A 19,270-nucleotide genomic window follows, 5' to 3' on the forward strand; every position below is an offset into this window, starting at 1 on the left:
AGCACTTACTATCCCAAATTGCATCCGAGTAGTACGAAGTTTCCCGAAAACTTTAATCACATAAACCATGTTACAGTGCATAGGTTGTTGGCATTTGGTTTTGTCCTTGCCAAGACCTGCACTATTCTTCAGAGAAACTCCACAGTGCAGCACACATCAGTGAAGCTCTTATCAAAACCACACACACACACATACCAGGTTCATTCATGACAAAAGGGGTGATCATCCAATTTCCAAGGCAGAGAGGAGAAGTGAGACAGACAACGAAACATTGCATTGAACTCTGATGAAAGATGAACAATATGGGCAGGCGTTTATTCCACGCAACAAATGCGGCTGGCATGAACCAGCGAGCACTGCCCAGGACCTCACAAATGTGCCGGGACAACAAATTAACACACCCCACGACCAGACCAAATGGAAACTACGGTAGACAGACAAATCATAACGCAGCCGACACTTCACCCTCCCGCTGAATGCGCCTCTTCATGCCCCATTGCACCGCGCTAGTTGTCGGAGCTCTCGCCGTCAACTGCCAATGGAACTGCAGCAGCCTGGATTCAAGAGAACGTATAAATCGTAAGGGGGTGTGCCCAAGTGGACATTGATATATGTTGCCTCTGTTTCTCTTTGACGGTTAGATAACTTACCAGGCTGCGGTACTTCAGAGCGTAGAACATCTCCAGGTAACGGCGAGTCTCGCGCCTCTCCAGGTTGCTCACGTACTTCCAGAACCCATACACGCCGGTCAGGGTCATCAGCCTCTCTGAGTACAGCTTCCAGGTGTACCTGATCAATCCAAAAATACAGGATCAGTATTTGTTCAGAGACAGAACTTAAAACTATCTGGCAGGACAAATATTAGAATGCATACTTCTCATAAATTCTCTTCAGGCCTCCTTCAGACATTTTGTCCCAGTAGCTTGGATCCTCGCTGCACTTCTCAAAGAAGTTGACCAGGATATCTGCGGCCTTGTCGCTGTGGTAAGGATCAATGTGCAGGCCAGACACCCCGTTCACAATGATTTCAGCAGGGCCACCGTGGCATGTCGCAATTGTCGGCAAACCACATGTCATGGCCTCAATGACAGTCAGACCAAATGCTTCATAGAATGCAGGCTAGAAACAATTGAAACAAGAGTTTAGTCCAGTGCAAACTCAAGGCTGTTTCTTTTTTCAAATGTTGATCACAGAAGAATATGAAGTGACATGGTGTATACCTGCACAAATGCTCCCTTGGTGTCACAGATGTAGCGGTACAGCTCACCATTGCGAACACGGTTCATCTGAGCAGAGATCCAACGGATATGGCCCTTCAGCTTGTACTCCTCAATGAGACTGTACATCCTCTTGAACTCAGCCTGCTCCTCCCTATCCTTGGACTCCTTGCCATGGTCACCAGCAACAATCACAAGGTTTGCCAAATCCTTCAGATGAGCATTCTTGCCGTACATCTCAACCAAGCCAGTCATGTTCTTCACACGGTCAAGACGGGCCATTGAAAAGATGATTGGCTTGTTCCTGTCCTTCAACACAAATCTGTAGAAAACAAATTTAAAATGGTTATGCTTGAATGGAAGAGCATGCACACCATACAACAGAACATAAGCAATTGTTCAAAACATTGAAAGCACTACTGTAAACCAGGTGAAATGCGCTAGTTATTACATCACATAGAGGTGAGTACTCACTTGTGTTCATCGTTCTCAACATCGCTGTACAGGAGCTCCTCAATTTCAGAGTGGAAGGCAGTGAGCCTCTTGTCAGTCTCGGTGTATGGGAAGTAGACAGTCATGTCTGCTCCAGGAGAGACGATGTTGAACTTAGGATCAAACACATCAATCCCATGGACAACCCGGTACAGATCAGGAAGGGTGAAAGCAATGTGAGACTCATATTGGCCCACGCTATCCTTGCTACAAAAACAGAAGAAGGACGCATCAGATAAACGTTTTAATACTGTCGCAGCCAACAATCTTCTACTGAAAATAAAGAAATGTTACCTTCCAGCGATTTCCTGGAATGTGCTGGTAATGATGAAATCAGTGTGGTTCATGGCAATCAGGTCAGCTGTGAATTGGCATGAAAAGTGGTACTGGCTGTCAAATTTGTCCAAATATATGTCTGAGTTGGGGTACTTGGTTTTCTCCAAGGCATGGGCAATGGTGCACTGTATTCGTGTAGACAAGAAACCATAAGTATTTTCGCTAATCAAAAACAAAACAAAAAACAAGGCTCTCATATACAGTACAACAAAACCAACCTGGGTAACTCCCAATTTATGTGCAAGCAGAGTGGCCACAAGGTTACCATCACTGTAGTTACCAATGATGAGATCAGGCTTGGTCTGCATTTCCCTCATGAGTTCGTTTGCAACATCCTGTGGCAAACCATGCATGATCTCAGAATACAGATACTATGTTTTAGCTCTGTGGGACGCTCTGTCAAACAAATATTTACCTCGGTGTATGTCTCCAGGTACGGCCAGACATCAAAACGCGAGATCCACTTACGGAGGATCCCATTCTCAGTTCTGAATGGAACACGGAGAATGTCAGTGTGCTCAGTTCCAATGACCTTCTCCAGCCGCTGGCCACATGTGGTTCCAACAGCATCAGGCAACAACCTGGTTACCTGCATCAAATAAAATTGGGTGGGCACATTTACCAAGTTAGTCACAACACACTGACAAACAAGGCCTTAGAAATTGCAACATCCAACATTGTTATCTCAAACATACAATGAGGATCTTGGGAGTTATATCAAGGCCTTGCTGCTTAATCCTCAGAAGCATCTCATTCTCCAAAGCCCGGACTTGATCCAAGATGTACACAACCTGTAAAACAGTACCATGGCAGATTCAGAACCAGAAAGCCTGGAAATACTAGGTAACAGAAATTTGATTTCAAGCAGCTTTACCTGGCCACCGGTATCAGGGTATCCCAACACATTGGATTGAGCAAAGTATCCATGCGGTGACAGGATGACAACATTGAACATCATCGGAATAGTTCCAAGGAACTTCTCCAAGCTGGCAGGATCAGGGGCCTCAAGAAGGTCCAGAAGCAAATGGATGGTGTCGTGTACCCGCTTTGCGGTGTCACCCCAACCCTTCTCCAAGCCAAGCTCTTGGAACCTGCACTTCAAACCGTAAGCTGCTATTCCATTTGCAGTAGTTTAACCTTGGCTACATGGTACGGACAAGTTGCATAGAAATAACCTGTGGTTGAATTCAGAGCTGGGGGTGTCTTCAGGAATGCTAACTAGATATTCTTCTGCCTTCCTAAGGGCTGACTGGAGACCACGAAGGCTCTGAATTCTGTCGTTCAACATCATTGTCTGTAATTGAAAATGACATTTTATTATCGATAGAGCATGGATCAAATCATTGTTAGGTTCATAAGTGATTTATGAATTCAAGCATTCCAGACTGGTAGGTTCCACGTATCAGAAGCTTACCGTGCCCTTGTAGTTATGGGCTTTCAGGAAGTTGAGCAGTGGGTAGAGGCTCTCCTTGTCCTGGAACAACTTGGAAGACAGGTGACGGTTAAGGAACTGCACCCCGTTTCCGATGGACTTGGACATGGAAGGGCGCGGGAAGGAGGCATTGAAAGGCTCAAAATCAAGCTCTAGCACAAACTTGCTGCTGGCACTGTTGTCAAGAAAAATACAGAAGGTTATTCACTACAAGTAGAATGTGCAATTCACCTACAACTGCTAAGATTTGATCCAGAAACTTACTGCTCGTCGACAAGCTGCTCCTTGAATGCTAAGTATTCAGAAACAGTCAGCTCTTCCACAGCGAGCTCACTAACATTCACCCGAATGTAGTCCCAGACACCAGGCCTGGGCCTGATGGCAAGTGCAACCCATGGGGGCAGCACAATTGCTTCCTACATTTACATCAAGGAAGGAAATTAGAATGAAATTCAACTGGCAGGCACTTGAGCAGGAAAGTCGCCGATGTTACCTGCGCAGCACGGAGGATGTCCTCAAACGGTGCATACTTCTCCTTGTCGGATTCGAACAGGGCGTCAAACTCAGCAAGCAGCTGGTGGCGCTGAAGCATGCCCTTGCCCTGGTGAACATACCTGCAAAGAGTGGTACTTTTCAGAAAAAGAAAGAGTTCTGCACCTCATATTCCTCCTACAGCTGAACTATGTGAGCAGCACTACCCTGTCTACCAGATTATACTGAAGTCTGCCTAAGAAGAAACAGCATTTCAACATGATCTAAGAAACTACAACAACAATTATGGAACTGAGGGAGTATCAATGATATGCATGCATCACCTTCTAATGCTGATTTTGATGTGCTAAAAATTAATTAAAGATAGGGATGAAATTTGCACCATGTCAACATGTTTTGGTAGCATAACAGAGATTAGTTAGCTTCACATACAGGTAGACATATGTTTTGAGATCCTCACCTGGAAAAGAGTGCAATGAGCTCATTGGGATGGGAGGAGAAGGTGGCACCAAGGCGCTCCCTGAGGCTGTGGAGGCGGGTCAGCTTGGCAGCCATGGCTCAGGTCACAAAACTGGAGAGCAGGGTAAAGATCAGCAGTCAGCCTTGGAGAATCAGAACATTTACTTGCCCAAGAACCACAAGTCAACAGCCACTAGGATATCAACACTAGTCATATTACTGCATCACGCAAAAAAAAAATTACTACTGCAAATCAAGACAAATCAGAGGTGAAACATTTAGCAAGACTGGTAAAATCTCACAGATCGAAGACATCAAAGTAACGCAAAGGTAAAGCGAGCATTAATCTTGCGCCTAACTTAACCAAGCACCGATTCCACACCAAACCAGTCGTTCTCTGAAGATGTTTCTGAAGAGAAAAAAGGGGCAAACTTGAGCAAGTGGGTTTACAGTTTTTTTTAGATCATCCATGCGATTAAGGCCGCAAAATGGCAGACAAAACCGAGACACATTTCTCAGGCAAGATCCCAGGCTAACCAAAAACTTCTCCCTGACCAAAAATCTGCTAAAGATGGCTCTAAAATTTTCTAACTGGCTCAGGGTAAAAATTTGGGGGAAAAGACGAGGAAGAGTACGCTCAGGAACCGTGCGAGGAATCTAGGAGGGATTCGGAGCAGAGAAGCCGAAAAACGCGTCAGCAAGGACCGGCGCGGGATTGAGGTGACGACCCACCAGAAACGAACCGCAAGACGTGCAAGAAACCCCCGAGAAAAACTAGCGCAGCAAGAAACCAGCGATCAAAGCGAGTGACTACCAGATTTCCGGCGAGATTAGCTACGAATCCGAGCAAAAGCACACCCAAGATGAGAGCACGGGGGGGTGGAAGGAACTGTGCTGACACCAGAGGCGCGGACAGACATACCAATGGGGAGGCAGTGCAGGGGAGAGGCCAAACGGAGGAGGGTTTCTGCAAGATCCAGGAGGACAAATAAATAGGCAAAACCCAAACCCCCAGTGGTGACCGCATTGGAGGGACAGGTGGTGGCTAGCTAGCTAGAGTGGTATTGGTATTGGTATTGGTAGGGCCGCCTCAGCTCACAAGCTGACATGACAGACATAGTGGATAACACCGAACTATTCTTCTGCCAAATTACAAAATACTGGCGGTACCTATCTAATGGGGTCACTAATTGCGCAAGGATCCAGTTAGCATATGCTGTGCCGTCTAATGGCTGCTTTTCCCTAAAGTGCCAAGCTTTTTTTTTGGGAGAGAGCATAAACTGCTGCAGGTCGATCGATTTGGACAGGTACAGGTGCAGTGGACTCAATGACTGGATGGGGAGAGCGGATGGGTTCAATCGATGCAAATATCAAATTGGATTAGGTGGCGAAGAGGGAAAAAGTTTGGGATTTGACGGCGACGGGCCTAATTTACCTAGCTATCACCGGCACACGCAATGAGATTGTCGTAGAAGAAAAGCAAGGGGATTTCTTCACCCTGCACTAACGAGTGGGGCCCTGCCGCAACAACACAAATCCACAATCTAGAAGCTTGGTCTACAATCCGGAGGCCAGTGGGCACCCGGAGGAGAGAGCGTAAAGGGCATGTGCCGAAATGATGGGGAAACACCAAGGAGGTTGTGGGTTTTAACGGATGCCAACCAAGTGGCAATTTCTTTAGAGGTAGTAATAGCAGATGATCTCTATAGTAGTAGCACAATGGACGGAGCATAAAATGGAAAGTTGGTAGGAATAATCTTTCTGCGGAGAAAAGCAGCGGCTCTTGTTCTTGCGAAAGGAGAAATGCACTTGAGATGCCCGTCCGGACAGCGAGGCCGCGTCGGCGATGCCGGGACAGCCCTACGTTCCGAACAAGAAACAGGCAGAGGGCATCGCATCTCTTTCGGTCGTTAGAAGAAAAAACAACGAAGATGCCAAGAAGAAAGTGTGTTCTGCTTCCATGATAGAAAACCCACCCAGAACCAAAACCGAACAGAGGTTCTGCACTGCATACAAACTCTAACGGACCGGCATTGCGCCGAACAGAGGGAATAGCCAGGGCACATTACCTTGGCAAGAACACACCACGAACGAACTCGACGGAAGGGAGCAAGATGAATGGCTTGTGTGGCAGATGACGGGGATGGGAATGTGATGGGGTGTGGATTGCAGGTTGCAGGAGGGTGCGCGTTTTATAGTGCCCAGAAAGAAATTAATCCTGGCCTGCGCAGCAAGCCATGGACGGACGACGGACCGTGGTTTTGGATTAGGACGGATTTAATTGCATTCCATTGTTTCAGTTCCCATGGGCGCCGACCCGACCGAAGGATGGAAAGCGCGGCGACTCACATGGTAACGGATCCAAAACCGCGGAGGCGGCTTCCGGTTTTCGCACGATCCCCGCCTCGTTTCTTGGTTTTTTATTACCACCCGTACCTCGAGCTCGAGGGTGGCCGTGACTTTTCGTTTCTTGCGGGGTCGATCAGCGCGATTGGTTGGCGGGGCTTTCTGAAACCGCTGGTGGGTTTTTGTTAACTTTTCTTTGGGGGCAGGAAAGAAAAGTCGCTTTCGTTCGCGGCTGTGTCTTTCCACGAGAGCTGCTGCACAGCTGCGGCCTGCGGGTGGCGTGCCTGTTTCTGTTTGTGTGTATGGACTGGACTGCTCTGCAGTTCGCGGGCCAGACCGTCTCGATTTCGTGCGTGCGGCAGGTGAACGTTGCTTCTTTGAAATAACTCGTGAGCAGCCATACGTACGTGCTTCTGGATCGTCCCACGCGATTTTGGTTTCTCATTCAAGTCCGGTCAGAGCTGTACAAGGTTGGTGCGGTGTGTGCCCCGTCGGTTTGGTATACTCCCTCCGTAGAGAACCGAACGCTTTCTTATGCATACTAATGTACATTTTTTTTTTCGAAAAGGGGAACTCCCCGGCCTCTGCATCAGAACGATGCATACAGTCACATTCATAAATAAAATAGGTTCAACAATGTTTTAGAGTCGTGAAACAAAATAAAGGCGAGCTCACATAGAGCCTCAACGCCAAAAAAAGAAAAGGCCATAGAGCCACAACCGGCTGGCATAATAAAAATAGGAAAACTAATCGCCTATCCAATTACATGACCGTCATTCAAATCGGTTGAAGATATCCCGCGCTACCATCTCTCACCGGACAGATCCAGTAACCAAACGCGCCCTGGCCTTCGTCGGAGTGAGTAAGGACCACATACGGATCAGCACCGTAGCACGGAATACAACCTGCAAAAAATGAATAATAGTTATTCTGTTAAAAGCCAAATCATTTCTGCAATTCCAAATTGCCCATAACAACGCACAAACTCCTACACGAATGTGTCTAGCTGTATCGGACTCTATCCCCTCCAGCCACGTTCCAAATAACGAACCGACCAAACTCGGAGGAGTAATATTAAAGGCAATTTGCACGGTGCGCCACAGAATTCTCGCCAACGGGCACTCAAAGAAGAGATGCTTAATGATCTCGTCCCGATCATAGAAACTACACCTAGTATATCCTGTCCAATTGCGCTTAACCAAGTTGTACTTTGTTAAAATGACTTGTTTATGGACAAACCACATAAACACTTTAATGTACATCTCGTGTAGCATAGGGTTTCTCTGCATAAAATCCTTCTAACATAGTTCCGTCATCTGGAGTTATGGTTAGATGATGTAGACATCAACAGATCGTACGTCCAAAGAAAAGATTAAATACATAGAAGAAAAGTCTGGTTTTCTTATCAGTGTATGTCATCTTCAAGCTCGGGGACAAAATGCTAGACCTTGTCGATGAATGAAATGTATGAAGCTTCGATAGGCGTTTGATTTGGCGGACATAAATTTTCATCCATCACATATCGTCGAGTGAAGTATGAAACCTAAGAATTTTAGACAAAGTATATTTCGGTAATACAGTATAATAAATGAACTGTGTACACAACTTTATGGATAGGTGTATTGTTTTCCAGAGCACACTCGGCTAGTGATATCTTGGTATGCCAATGGGAAGTTGTGCCACAAGTTTGAAAGTATGTTGCTGGTTTTTCAATGCTGGAAACTTACGTACTCCAAATATACCGAGTTTGAGAACGGAGCACAGCAAATTCAATCGCAAGACCATCTAGATCAGGAAGAAATTGACCCGCCTCTACGAACAATAGACGCGGAAGCGGGGCCACGACTCATGCAACCACACAGCAATTTGTAATTGCTTTCGTATTTGCGTCTCTCTGAATTCATTTCGTGCCCCGTAGTTGACGCACGGAGTTGTTTCATAACTTCGTGACTGTCGGATATTAAATTCAGTCATTAATTTATTATATTATATTTCAAATCCCACATTAAAAAGTATTTTTTTTCATTTTATTGTTGGGAAACATATGTGGCTGAGTCCATGCGTTTTTTGGGATACACGAGTATGTTTTATTCTTGCACTTTTCTTTTACATTATGTTAATCTGATTAGAGAAGGGAAAGAGAAGTTGAAGTTTTATTTACGAATAAGGCTCTGCATTTATATTAAAACACTACCAACAACACAAGACATTCCAAAACAAAGGAATTACAATCAAGTCCTCGAAGACCAACCTAAACTCAATCCCCGAGCCAGGGCGCGCTTCCGCTCTATCGTCAAAGTCGGCCTGACATTTCACCTTGTGGTCGGGAAGTCATCATGCTTAAGTCAAGTTGAACCAACTTTGTGGTGAAGTGAAAGGACATTTTCATCCCTAAGAGATTTTGATGTGGATGACAGTGCAATTTGTCGTTTAATCGTGTGCTTGAGCTATACAAGTATATTCGACAAAGGCACAAGACGATTAGGTTCCCGTCTCAAAGGAAAAGAACAAAGACGGTGTTCCGGCGATTTATTTATTGAGCCGTAGAAAAACTGTACTATTAAGATAAGAGGGGGTCTCCGTGGGAATGTATGAGTAGAATCAAACACGTACGCACAACCAAATTTGCACCCACATTACCTTCCCATCATTTCAAGTTCTCCATTTTGCTCAGTTGCTCAAGTTTTTCTCTACCCGGTAGTACGGGGGTAGAGGGTGGTATTGTCGCTCCCTTCATGGGAACAATACTGCCACTGTCTGCCCCACGTCGGTTGTACCGCGCTCATGACCGGTAGTACCGCTCCCCTATTGGAGCGGCACTACCGGACTAAGTGTTGGACTTACTGCCGTAGGGGGCCTTTCCCTCCTATTTTGGTTGTGGTACAAGGGCGGCATTTCTACGGCAATACCGACTAATTTATTTTGGTCAATACTACCGGGCTCTTGAGCGGTTGTACCGCTTAGGCATTGCAGTGCAGTCCAACATGGGGCTACGGTAGTAACGATCTTCGAAGCGGTAGTACCGCTTAAGCACTTGTTGTGCAGCCCTTATGGGATTGTGGTAGTACCGCTCTCAGGAGAAGTATATATAGTACCACTTAGTAGAATTTCTGAGTAATGGTTGGATTGGAGGAGGGACTATATAAAGGGGTCTTCTTCCTCCTTGACCTATCTCTTGCCTCTCTCTCCTACGTTGTTGCCCAAACCTTAAACTTGCTCGATATCTCTCCCTAGCCACCCAAACTTGTTGATCTTCTAGGATTTAGGAGAGAAGACCTAGATCTACACATTCACCATAAGAAATTTTGATCCCCCCTACTTCCCCGTGTTGATCTTGTTACTCTTGCGTGTTTGATAACCTAGACGGAAGAGGTCACCTCAGAGCTCAAGTCCATTGTGGCGAGGCTTCATGGTGGTGTTGGGAACCTCCAGTTAAGTTGTGAAGATTGCCCCAGCCTCTTCTGTAAAGGTCCAGTTGCCGCCTTCAAGGGCACCGCGTAGTGGATCGTGGCACCTTGCATTGTGAGAGGGCACGAGGAGAATAAGGCGAGCCATTGTGGTGCTTGGTGAGCATCGTTCCGCCACTCCTCTCCAATGGAGACGTAACTCCCCCAAAGGAGGGAACTCGAGGAACAACATAATCATCTCCACTTGCGGTTTATTCTTTCCTTGACTTACTTTGTGCAAACTAGTTTTATTGTGTATCTCATCTAGTTTGTTGTTATTTGTGTTCTTGTGTACACTACAAAAAAATACACTTCCATGATGATACGTGTTTGTCACAGTAGGTCACATTTTCTGTCATGCATGTACATCCATGACGATTTTATGACAGAATCAAGATAGTTCTACCTGTGTTGTCGTAGAAGTGTTCCATAATAATACCAAAATTATCATCACAGAAGTGTTCACTTCCATAACGATAAATGTCACGTCATGGAAGTGTTTTCGTCAATGGTAACCGACACGTGGCATCCATCGTAACGGGTCGCTATTAAGTTATCATGTCCGGTTTTGGATTCGATAATCTGTTAACAGCAACGACCAATGGCGATTTTCCACGTGTAAAATTCTCATTGGCCGAAAGAAACACGTGTCAACTCCTCGTTGGGACAGAAGGCATCCAGCGAGTGGACGGGACACACCTATGATACGTTGACACGCGTATCGGCCCAACAGTGGCCTATTCTGGTCAAAAGACTGGCCCGTTTGACTTGGTCAAAAGGTGGCAGGTCGGTCCATGGAAAGCCTGTTAACGGCAATGTTCACATATAGCCCATTTACAACCCGCTAACTCATGGCCCGTTATGGCCTATCTGAATCTGGCCCAGTAGCGTCATCTGGGCCGTCCAATATGATTTCAGCTCGTTGTAACTTTTGGCCCATGTATGGCCCATGACATCTTTCGACCCATATGAGGCCCTTTGTAACTCTTGACCCATTAACGACCCGTGGTGAAACTAGCCCGTAATGAACAGTGTATCGCTTTATACCCATAAACGACCCATTATTCTATTGGGCCGTTTCCAGCCAGTGTTATCTTTTGGCCTTCTCATGGCCATTTATTCTTGAGCTGATTTGCAGCATTCAATTACTTACAATCCGTTACTGGCCTGTTCCGATTGCGGGACAAATTCAGCCCATGGTTAAAGTCGGCCCGTTTGTGTCCCGTTAATCTGTTGGGCCGTTTTCTTAGCGTCATCAAATACGACCAATTAACGATGGCCTATTATGGTCGGCCTATGAATGGACGATTCCAAGTCTAGCTCGTTTATGGCCCATAATGCGGTCTGTTATTGGCCCATGTTTGGCCAATCGATCATACGGCCCGTAGAAGACCCATTGTTTCTACGGCCCATAGAAGGCTCATTGTTTCTACGGCCCGTAGAAGGCCCATGGTCACTAAAGTAGATATGTAGCCAATGGTTATTGTGGCCTTGTTTTAAAAAATAGGTTATTGCGGCCACTAGCAAACCATGGAAAAAGAACATCACTGACTAGAAATAAAGACAGCAAGGAAATAAATAATCAAGCAACTTACGCTAGGCTATCATGGCTATTACACATATTACATCCACTGGGGATCAAAGTTCGCCACCAGTGCAAATATAGGGAACAAAGCAGCATATCACATACACTGATTGTCAAAGTTGGCGACTAGTGCAAATAAACACCGCGGCAAAACAAGTCCAGAACTAAAACCACTTCAAAAGAGCTCAAGAAACAATATTGTGGGTAACCAACCTGCTGGCAAGATGCTTAGCAAGCTTATTAACTTTCTATTGTTTGGCGCTTAAATCCTCCAGCACTTGCTGTTGCACCAGAAAGTATGCATTCTGCAGGGACTTCTCAGTCCTTAGGCTTCCTGTCGCAGCACATCTGATCGATGTCTTTCAACTTGAAGTTGAGACTCAAGAAGCCGAACTGTTTCAGGCAGAGAGTTCGAAGAGCTTGTGCTAGTAGTAGTGGCCAGTAATTCAAACACTACATCAAGGCAGGACTTTGGGGTTGTCTCACTGTCTTCAAGATAGTTTTTATCTTTTTTTTGGGAGACAAACAGGGATATCTCACTATCTTGAACCTTATTTGCATTACTTCCTTTACCACTACATAACGGGGTACTCTTCTCCAATATTTTGTCCGCATTCTAAAAGAGAAGAAACAAGAAGACTCATCACAGGTTTACCATGTTGTATATGAAACTCATTTTGGTAAACCAGTTCAATAGTAAGGTGGATAGGATAATAGCATGAAACAAACATATATCTATGTACTATGGTCAATGTATGGTCTATATCATTCTAGTGTATGTTGTCAAATCAAGATAGAGACAGTTCAAATCATATTTGTTTAAGACAAAGCAGCATAGACCGAATATAAGTGCCGGAAACCACACAACATGACATGAGAACATAATTATTTATTCAATTGAAACTAAAATCAACATAGAGCAAGTTACAATAGCAAACCAGTTAAAGAAACATGTTTAAAACATACCTGTTGCGCCATTGGAGTTTCAATTCCATTCTTCAAATTTGAAATTAGTTGGTATAAATAAATATAGTAATGCAAGAGCAAATGAGTATGAACCATAGCTACGGAACTTGACCTGGAAACAATTCTTCTTCTACTTTAAGTGTTGAGTTGGGGTCCAGAGTGGTGGTCCTTGTGCTTTGGGCACTGCAAATGACTTAATAACTGCTCGTGTTTGGGTGCTCTGTGGTGGAGACGGTGATGTGTCAACTGGAACTGGGTTACTATCTGCTGGGTTTGGGGTTAGAAGAGGTGTAGCTGGTTGTCTGTCGAACTTGGTAGGGGTACAATCTGCAAGAGTCTGGGTTATGTGTGGTGGGGCTGGTTCTTGGGCAAGTACAACTGTAGTTCTATATGCATCGACGGGTAGCACTATCTTTTCTGAAGACTGTGTTTTTACTCCCTTAGATACTGCCATCATCCCTCCAATTCAAATGGATGATAAACAAGAAAAGTAATTGAATGTACAGACATTGTATGATAGACAAGTGTAATGGATAGTGGGGAATAAAAGAGGGAATGCAATATTTCATATTTATGTTGTCTAATCAAACAGCATAGCATGACACAATTTCAAATATATGATGGCTAACTAAACAGGATGGCATGACGCAATTTCACATATATGATGGATAACTGAATAGGATAGAATGACATAATTCAAAATATGATGACTATGTAAACAGGATGACATATTATAACTATATGATGCGTCTATTAAAGTGGTTGGCATGCTACAATTCACATACATGTCCTCTATGGAAACCAGATGGCATGATATAATTCACGGATAGAATGACAAAATTCAAAATATGATGACTATGTAAACATGATGAGATGATATAACTAAAGTGATGTCTTTATTAAATGGGATGTCATGGTGTAATTCAGATACATGCTATCTATGTAAACATGATGGTACGATATAATTCAAATATTGTATATGATTCATGTACTAAGCAAGTAAGCAGATGGCAATTGCATATATGATTTCTAAATTAAGCAGATGGCATTCAATATTTTGTATATGATGTAAAAACTAAGCAATGCAAGACAACATATGCATGATATGAGTAATATATAACCCTGCCAAGTTTGAGCATACACCTCAGGGGGGAAATAGGACTGGTCATCTATCTCTGAATCCTCCTCTAAGGAGCTATCTATAACCCGTAAGATATCTGCTTCAGCAGGTAGCATTGTCTGCTCTAAAGACCTTGTTTTCACTCCAGATATTTCCATCACCAATTCAATTGGCTGATGCACAGGAAGAGTAGTTGAATATAAGAACATTGTCGACAAATGGAATACATGATACAAAAAAGGATGACATTATCACATATATGATGCTTGGCTAAACATCATGGCATTGCATAATTCACATACATAATCCTTGCAACAAGATAGCATTGCATAATTCACATATATAATGCCTTGCAACAAGATGGCATTGCATAATTCACATATATATCGTAATTAGAACACTAAACAAGTGGTATTCACACAAAGAATGTCTAAACTAAGCATATGACATAGCAAGGCAAGACACCATATGCATGATATGAGCAAGATAACCATGCCAAGTTAAGAGCATACACCTCGAGGGGGAAATAGGACTTGTCATCTGTCTCTGAATCCTCCTCTGATGATATAATTCACATATAAGATGACTAGCTAAGAAGGATGTCATTGCAAAATTAACATATATGATGTCGGGCTAAACAAGATGGTATTGCATAATTTCACATATATGATATAGAAAGTAAACAGATGGCATTCACACAAAGCATGTCTATACTAAGCAGATGACATTTTTAATGTATAAAGTAAGCAATGCAAGGCGCCATATACATGATATGACCAACATCAGCATGGCAAGTTAGAGGAAAGACCTCAAGGGGTAAATAGAATGGGCTGCTCCCTGTGAATCCCACTATGAACAGTTGTCTTCCTCTTGATTACAATCTGGAATGGGGGGAGGGGGCTGCCTTTGCGCCCACCATGGAGCGACGTCTGCATGAAATTTTATTGCCACGCAAGGCTCGTCTCTTTTGCTCTACATGTTCAGTACCATTGTGTACAATAACTGAGATGCATATGAATAAAACATAGTGAGATTACGTAAGGAGTGCATGCAGAAATCTAGAGTGATGGTAGCAACCTGTGGACAGTCCCAAAATCAGTGATAGCAGGCAGATAATAGCTGCCGTTAAAAAATACAGATAATGGCTCCTTTACTATTTGATTCCCACCCAACACGAAATTCATAGTAGACACCCGAGATTAACCAGGTAGTAAACATATAATATTCGTTGTTGCACCGATATCTACCGCATAACCATTTAAAAACTTAAGTTTGAGCATTAGTTTGGAGCTGACTTGGAGTCTAACAGGTGAAGAGGACGATAAAGTAGCAGGTAATATTAAGCGATGCATAACGTAAGTAGACACGAAAGGGTGCGACCTCTCTTACTGACTTGTGTAGTCCTCAAGGTCATCTGCTCAGTTGATGATGGTAATGCAGTTGTGGTGGCTGCCGGCAGAGTGGAAGAAGATCTGAGGCGGCGAAAGACAGTTTGGAGGGCGGATCCCTGCTATGGTGGACTCTTCCATCATTGGAGCAGCTGAGCGGGGTGGACAACGACGCGGTAGGAGCGGAACAAACCACACAAGGATTTCTTCGAAACCTATCTGTAACAGAAGTAATTCTGTAAGGGCTCATTTGAATTGGAGGATTCTAACAATGCAGGGATAGGAAATACACAAGAATGGGATAGGAATGCACGTGCAAAATAGAGCATTTGCAAATATAGGATTTCTGTCAATCTGAGTGTTTGGTTCACATGAATGCAAAGAAGCATGGTCAAATTAAGTCAAACCACAAGAAAATGTAAAGTTATAATGCTATTATGCTACTATCACTTAGTCTTGTTCTTCATGAATAAGAATTTAAATAGGAGGGCCAAGTGGATATTAAGTTCCTATGATTTTTCTTTGAAAGAGACACTAAAGGAATAAATAATACTTTGGACCCAGGCCACTGCCATACTAGCTAAACTCCCAGGCCTATCTACACATGCACAACTCCTACGCGCAAAAATAAATAATGATGGCTTTCGGGAGAGTCCATCACGGATAGCTAACTTGCCTAGTACCCACTGTTTGTCATATGGGAGAAACTAATCATATTCCTCATTACTACGCATGCTAAGTGAACAATATATATAACATGTAAAGTAAAAAAACAATGCAACAAGTGTACGACCTCTATGGCGAAGCCATGTCAATCCCAACATCATTGGGTTGGTAGATGAGGATGCTGGGGCTGATGTGGCTGTCGGAGGAGGGAAACAAGATCTTAGGCGTCTGGAGGTGGAGTCAAGGGTACTGCTCCACTGTGATGGAGGGTTTCATCGTTGGAGCAGCTCCGGTGAGGTGTATGATGGCGAGGCTGAAGCAAGACAAGAGAGACAATGTTAACCTGAAGTGGTATTCTAATAGCATTTGCAATAGATGATGTAAATAAAATACATCACCAAAATACATCGGCCACTCATCTCTGAACTTAACTGTCGAAACTGAATTTAACTGTCGAAACTGAATTTTGCTATCGGAACTGAACGCACTAGTAGCAGAAAAGTAGTGCACTAATAGTTTTGGCCACTCGAGCACTAGGGGGAGAGGAGTAGTGATCTAAATCGGTAGCCGCTCCAGCAGGGAACGTACTACCAGAGAGCAGCCGGAGTAGCTGGTCCTGCAGCAGCAGCAACGCTAGAGCAGCAGCGCGTGCGAGAGCTGGGGCATGTGGTCGTGTAGCAGCATCTCGGGTAGCAACAGCAGGGACTCGAGTGAGAGCCGGAGCTGCCGCTTGTGCAGCAGCTGACGAGCAAGAGTAGAGCAGCAGCAAGAGCAAGAGCATCAGCGGGAGCTAGAACAAGAGGAGACGAGGCAGGGGACCGAGAGAAAGAGCAGAGCAGCAGTGCAAGCGAGGGCCGAAGTAGCAACAGGAGTAGCAGCACAACCAGCAAGAGCCGGAGCAGCAACATCTCCTACTGATGTGGACGTCGCCACCGAGGGATCGACGGCGTGGAGGAAGTGGCCGACGATGCCACCGTAGATGGAGTCGTGCCATGGCGGCTCCGAACCGAGCGCCGGCAGCACCGTGAGATCGAACCAAGAAGAAAATGCAGCAATTACTGTAGAACCTCTTTGGTGGCGCCGATTAGGCCTGAGCTTCATCCCAGGAATCAGTGATGGTGCTGCTCTTCCGGTGGTGCAGGTGAAGACGGTGTTGTGGGAATGTAGGTGGTGCGATAGACGATATGAACATCGGGACAACTTCTTGGAGGTGCAGGACGTGGTGGTTGAATCGGCGGGACAACAAGATTGACAACAGATCATCATCTGGTGCGGTGGATGAGGGACGTCGAGATGTTACGGTGGACGATGTCATCGAGGAAGAGGCTCCGGCTGGGTGGCGGACAGAGGAGAGTGTGGGGCTTCGCGGGTTTTTGCAGCCTCGGTGTATGAATGGGGCGGAGGGGATAGAGGGGAACCATGGCTTAGGGACGCGCTTGTCCAAAATGTGGTATAATTTACGAAATTAGCCCCGCCGATTTGAATTAGGTGGTTCTTTCGGTTCAGGGGTATCACGGGAATTTCATGTCTCGGGATTCGCAGGAGGTGGGAGTTTTCGCGCGCGTTGTAATTTCGGGATAGAAAAGTGCGGGTTGAGATGGAGGGAATTTTAGGAGCACAACGAGACAAAGTGATATCTTAAAATTTCAGGATAACAAGGCGCAGGTTAAAATTTCTGGACAAGCCTAACGTGTATACTATATCAAATCAATTCGCACTTCCCTTGATGAAAAAACCAAAACGAAATCAATTCGCACCACACAAGAGAGTCTAGTCCCGTGTACTGTACCAAATCAATTCACATTACAAATACCATTCAAAACTTTGAATCTATGTTATGTTCAATTAAAATATTTCGCTACGCGTATAATGCATGCAACCTGCTACTCAAATGAACATTTTAGTGCATTTTAAACGCACATACTACGCTTCAATATGAACTAAATTTGAATTCATTTCTCTATTTTAATAAGATCTATAATCATGATCGTTGTCAAGTTAAACCATTTGAATTTGTTTCTCTATTTTTAATAAGATCTACAATCATCATTATTGTCAAGTTAAACCTTCGTTTGTATATTATCTTCACAGCACACCACATGATTACTGTCGAGTTAGATATGAACTATGTGTACTATATGAACTCGAACTCATTTTTTGAATCCACTTTATGTTGATTTCAAATCACAGTACATTTCAAGCTCTAGCTAGATCTTCATAATCTAAACCATGTCTCATATGTATAATGTGTTTATCACATAATGTATGGTGCCCCGCCCCCAACGCCTACAAGTATTTAGCTGTGAGTTGCAAACGCCACACATTTTCAACAAATTCAAATAAAATGTGAGATGGTCGATATATAGTATGGTTTAGATTGTTTGATATTTAGTTGTGAGCTGCAAACGGCACATATTATCACAAAATCAAATAAAATGTGAGATTGTTCGATATATGGTATGGTTTAGATTGTTCGATATGTAGCTGTGAGTTGCAAACGCCACACATTATCACATTATAGTATAACATGTCCAAAACCACAACATGCGTATCATCGCTATATTCATGCATGCATAGGTTTATAACACTACGATCTGTTATTCAAATATATGAATCCACTTTCATATTGAATTATGATCTTTGTTAGTCTCTTACACCCACACAATCCTCTAACCTTTGTAGCTAACCCTAACTTTCTCTCGTGCATGCGCACGCCCTCCTCGCCCTCTGATGACCCACAAGTATAGGGGATCTATCATAGTACTTTCGATAAGTAGGAGTGTCGAATCCAACAAGGAGCATAAGGAAATGACAGATGGTTTTCAGTAAGGTATTCTCTGCAAGCACTGAAATTATCGGTAACAAATAATTTTTTGAAAAGGTAATTCGTAACGGGTAACAAGTAAAAAAAGTAAACAAGGTGCAGCAAGGTGGCCCAATCCTTTTTGTAGCAAAGGACAAGCCTGGACAAACTCTTATATAAAGAAAAGTGCTCCCGAGGACACATGTGAATTATTATCAAGCTAGTTTTCATCATGCTCATATGATTCGCGTTCGTTACTTTGATAATTTGATATGTGGGTGGACCGGTACTTGGGTGCTATCCTTACTTGGACAAGCCTCCCACTTATGATTAACCCCTCTCACAAGCATCCGCAACAACGAAAGAAGAATTAAGGTAAACCTAACCATAGCATGAAACATATGGATCCAAATCAGCCCCTTACGAAGCAACGCATAAACTAGGGTTTAAGCTTCTGCCACTCTAGCAACACATCATCTACTTATTACTTTCCAATGTCTTCCCCTAGGCCCAAATCATGGT

The 19,270-nt window shown here is 44.1% G+C and overlaps 1 protein-coding gene across 1 annotated transcript; it reads right to left on the reverse strand.

The window, feature by feature from the left end:
- Positions 1-252: 252 nt before the first annotated feature.
- Positions 253-5,480, reverse strand: LOC119335297 (sucrose synthase 1). Its single transcript, XM_037607436.1, has 16 exons — positions 5,351-5,480; positions 4,430-4,540; positions 3,971-4,091; positions 3,742-3,893; positions 3,460-3,652; positions 3,221-3,339; positions 2,920-3,136; positions 2,741-2,836; positions 2,461-2,634; positions 2,264-2,380; positions 2,004-2,170; positions 1,692-1,916; positions 1,221-1,539; positions 875-1,119; positions 651-789; positions 253-554 (listed from the first exon to the last, which is right to left on the reverse strand). The coding sequence occupies exons 2-16, from the start codon at positions 4,522-4,524 to the stop codon at positions 507-509; spliced, it is 2,427 nt and encodes an 808-aa protein (XP_037463333.1). The 5' UTR covers positions 4,525-4,540; positions 5,351-5,480; the 3' UTR covers positions 253-506.
- Between the last annotated feature and the right edge of the window lie 13,790 nt (positions 5,481-19,270).

Source organism: Triticum dicoccoides, chromosome 7B, assembly GCF_002162155.2.
Source record: "Triticum dicoccoides isolate Atlit2015 ecotype Zavitan chromosome 7B, WEW_v2.0, whole genome shotgun sequence".
NCBI lineage: Eukaryota > Viridiplantae > Streptophyta > Magnoliopsida > Poales > Poaceae > Triticum > Triticum dicoccoides.

What these genes read in the sequence shown, in the direction of transcription:
- LOC119335297 (XM_037607436.1), bottom strand. Translation starts at nt 4,524, where the DNA reads ATGGCTGCCAAGCTGACCCGCCTCCACAGCCTCAGGGAGCGCCTTGGT. An exon ending in AGCTCTGAATTCAACCACAG is followed by an intron (nt 3,137 to 3,220) that starts GTTATTTCTATG and finishes TTTGAAGTGCAG; the next exon opens with GTTCCAAGAGCTTGGCTTGG. An exon ending in TAACTCCCAAGATCCTCATT is followed by an intron (nt 2,635 to 2,740) that starts GTATGTTTGAGA and finishes TATTTGATGCAG; the next exon opens with GTAACCAGGTTGTTGCCTGA.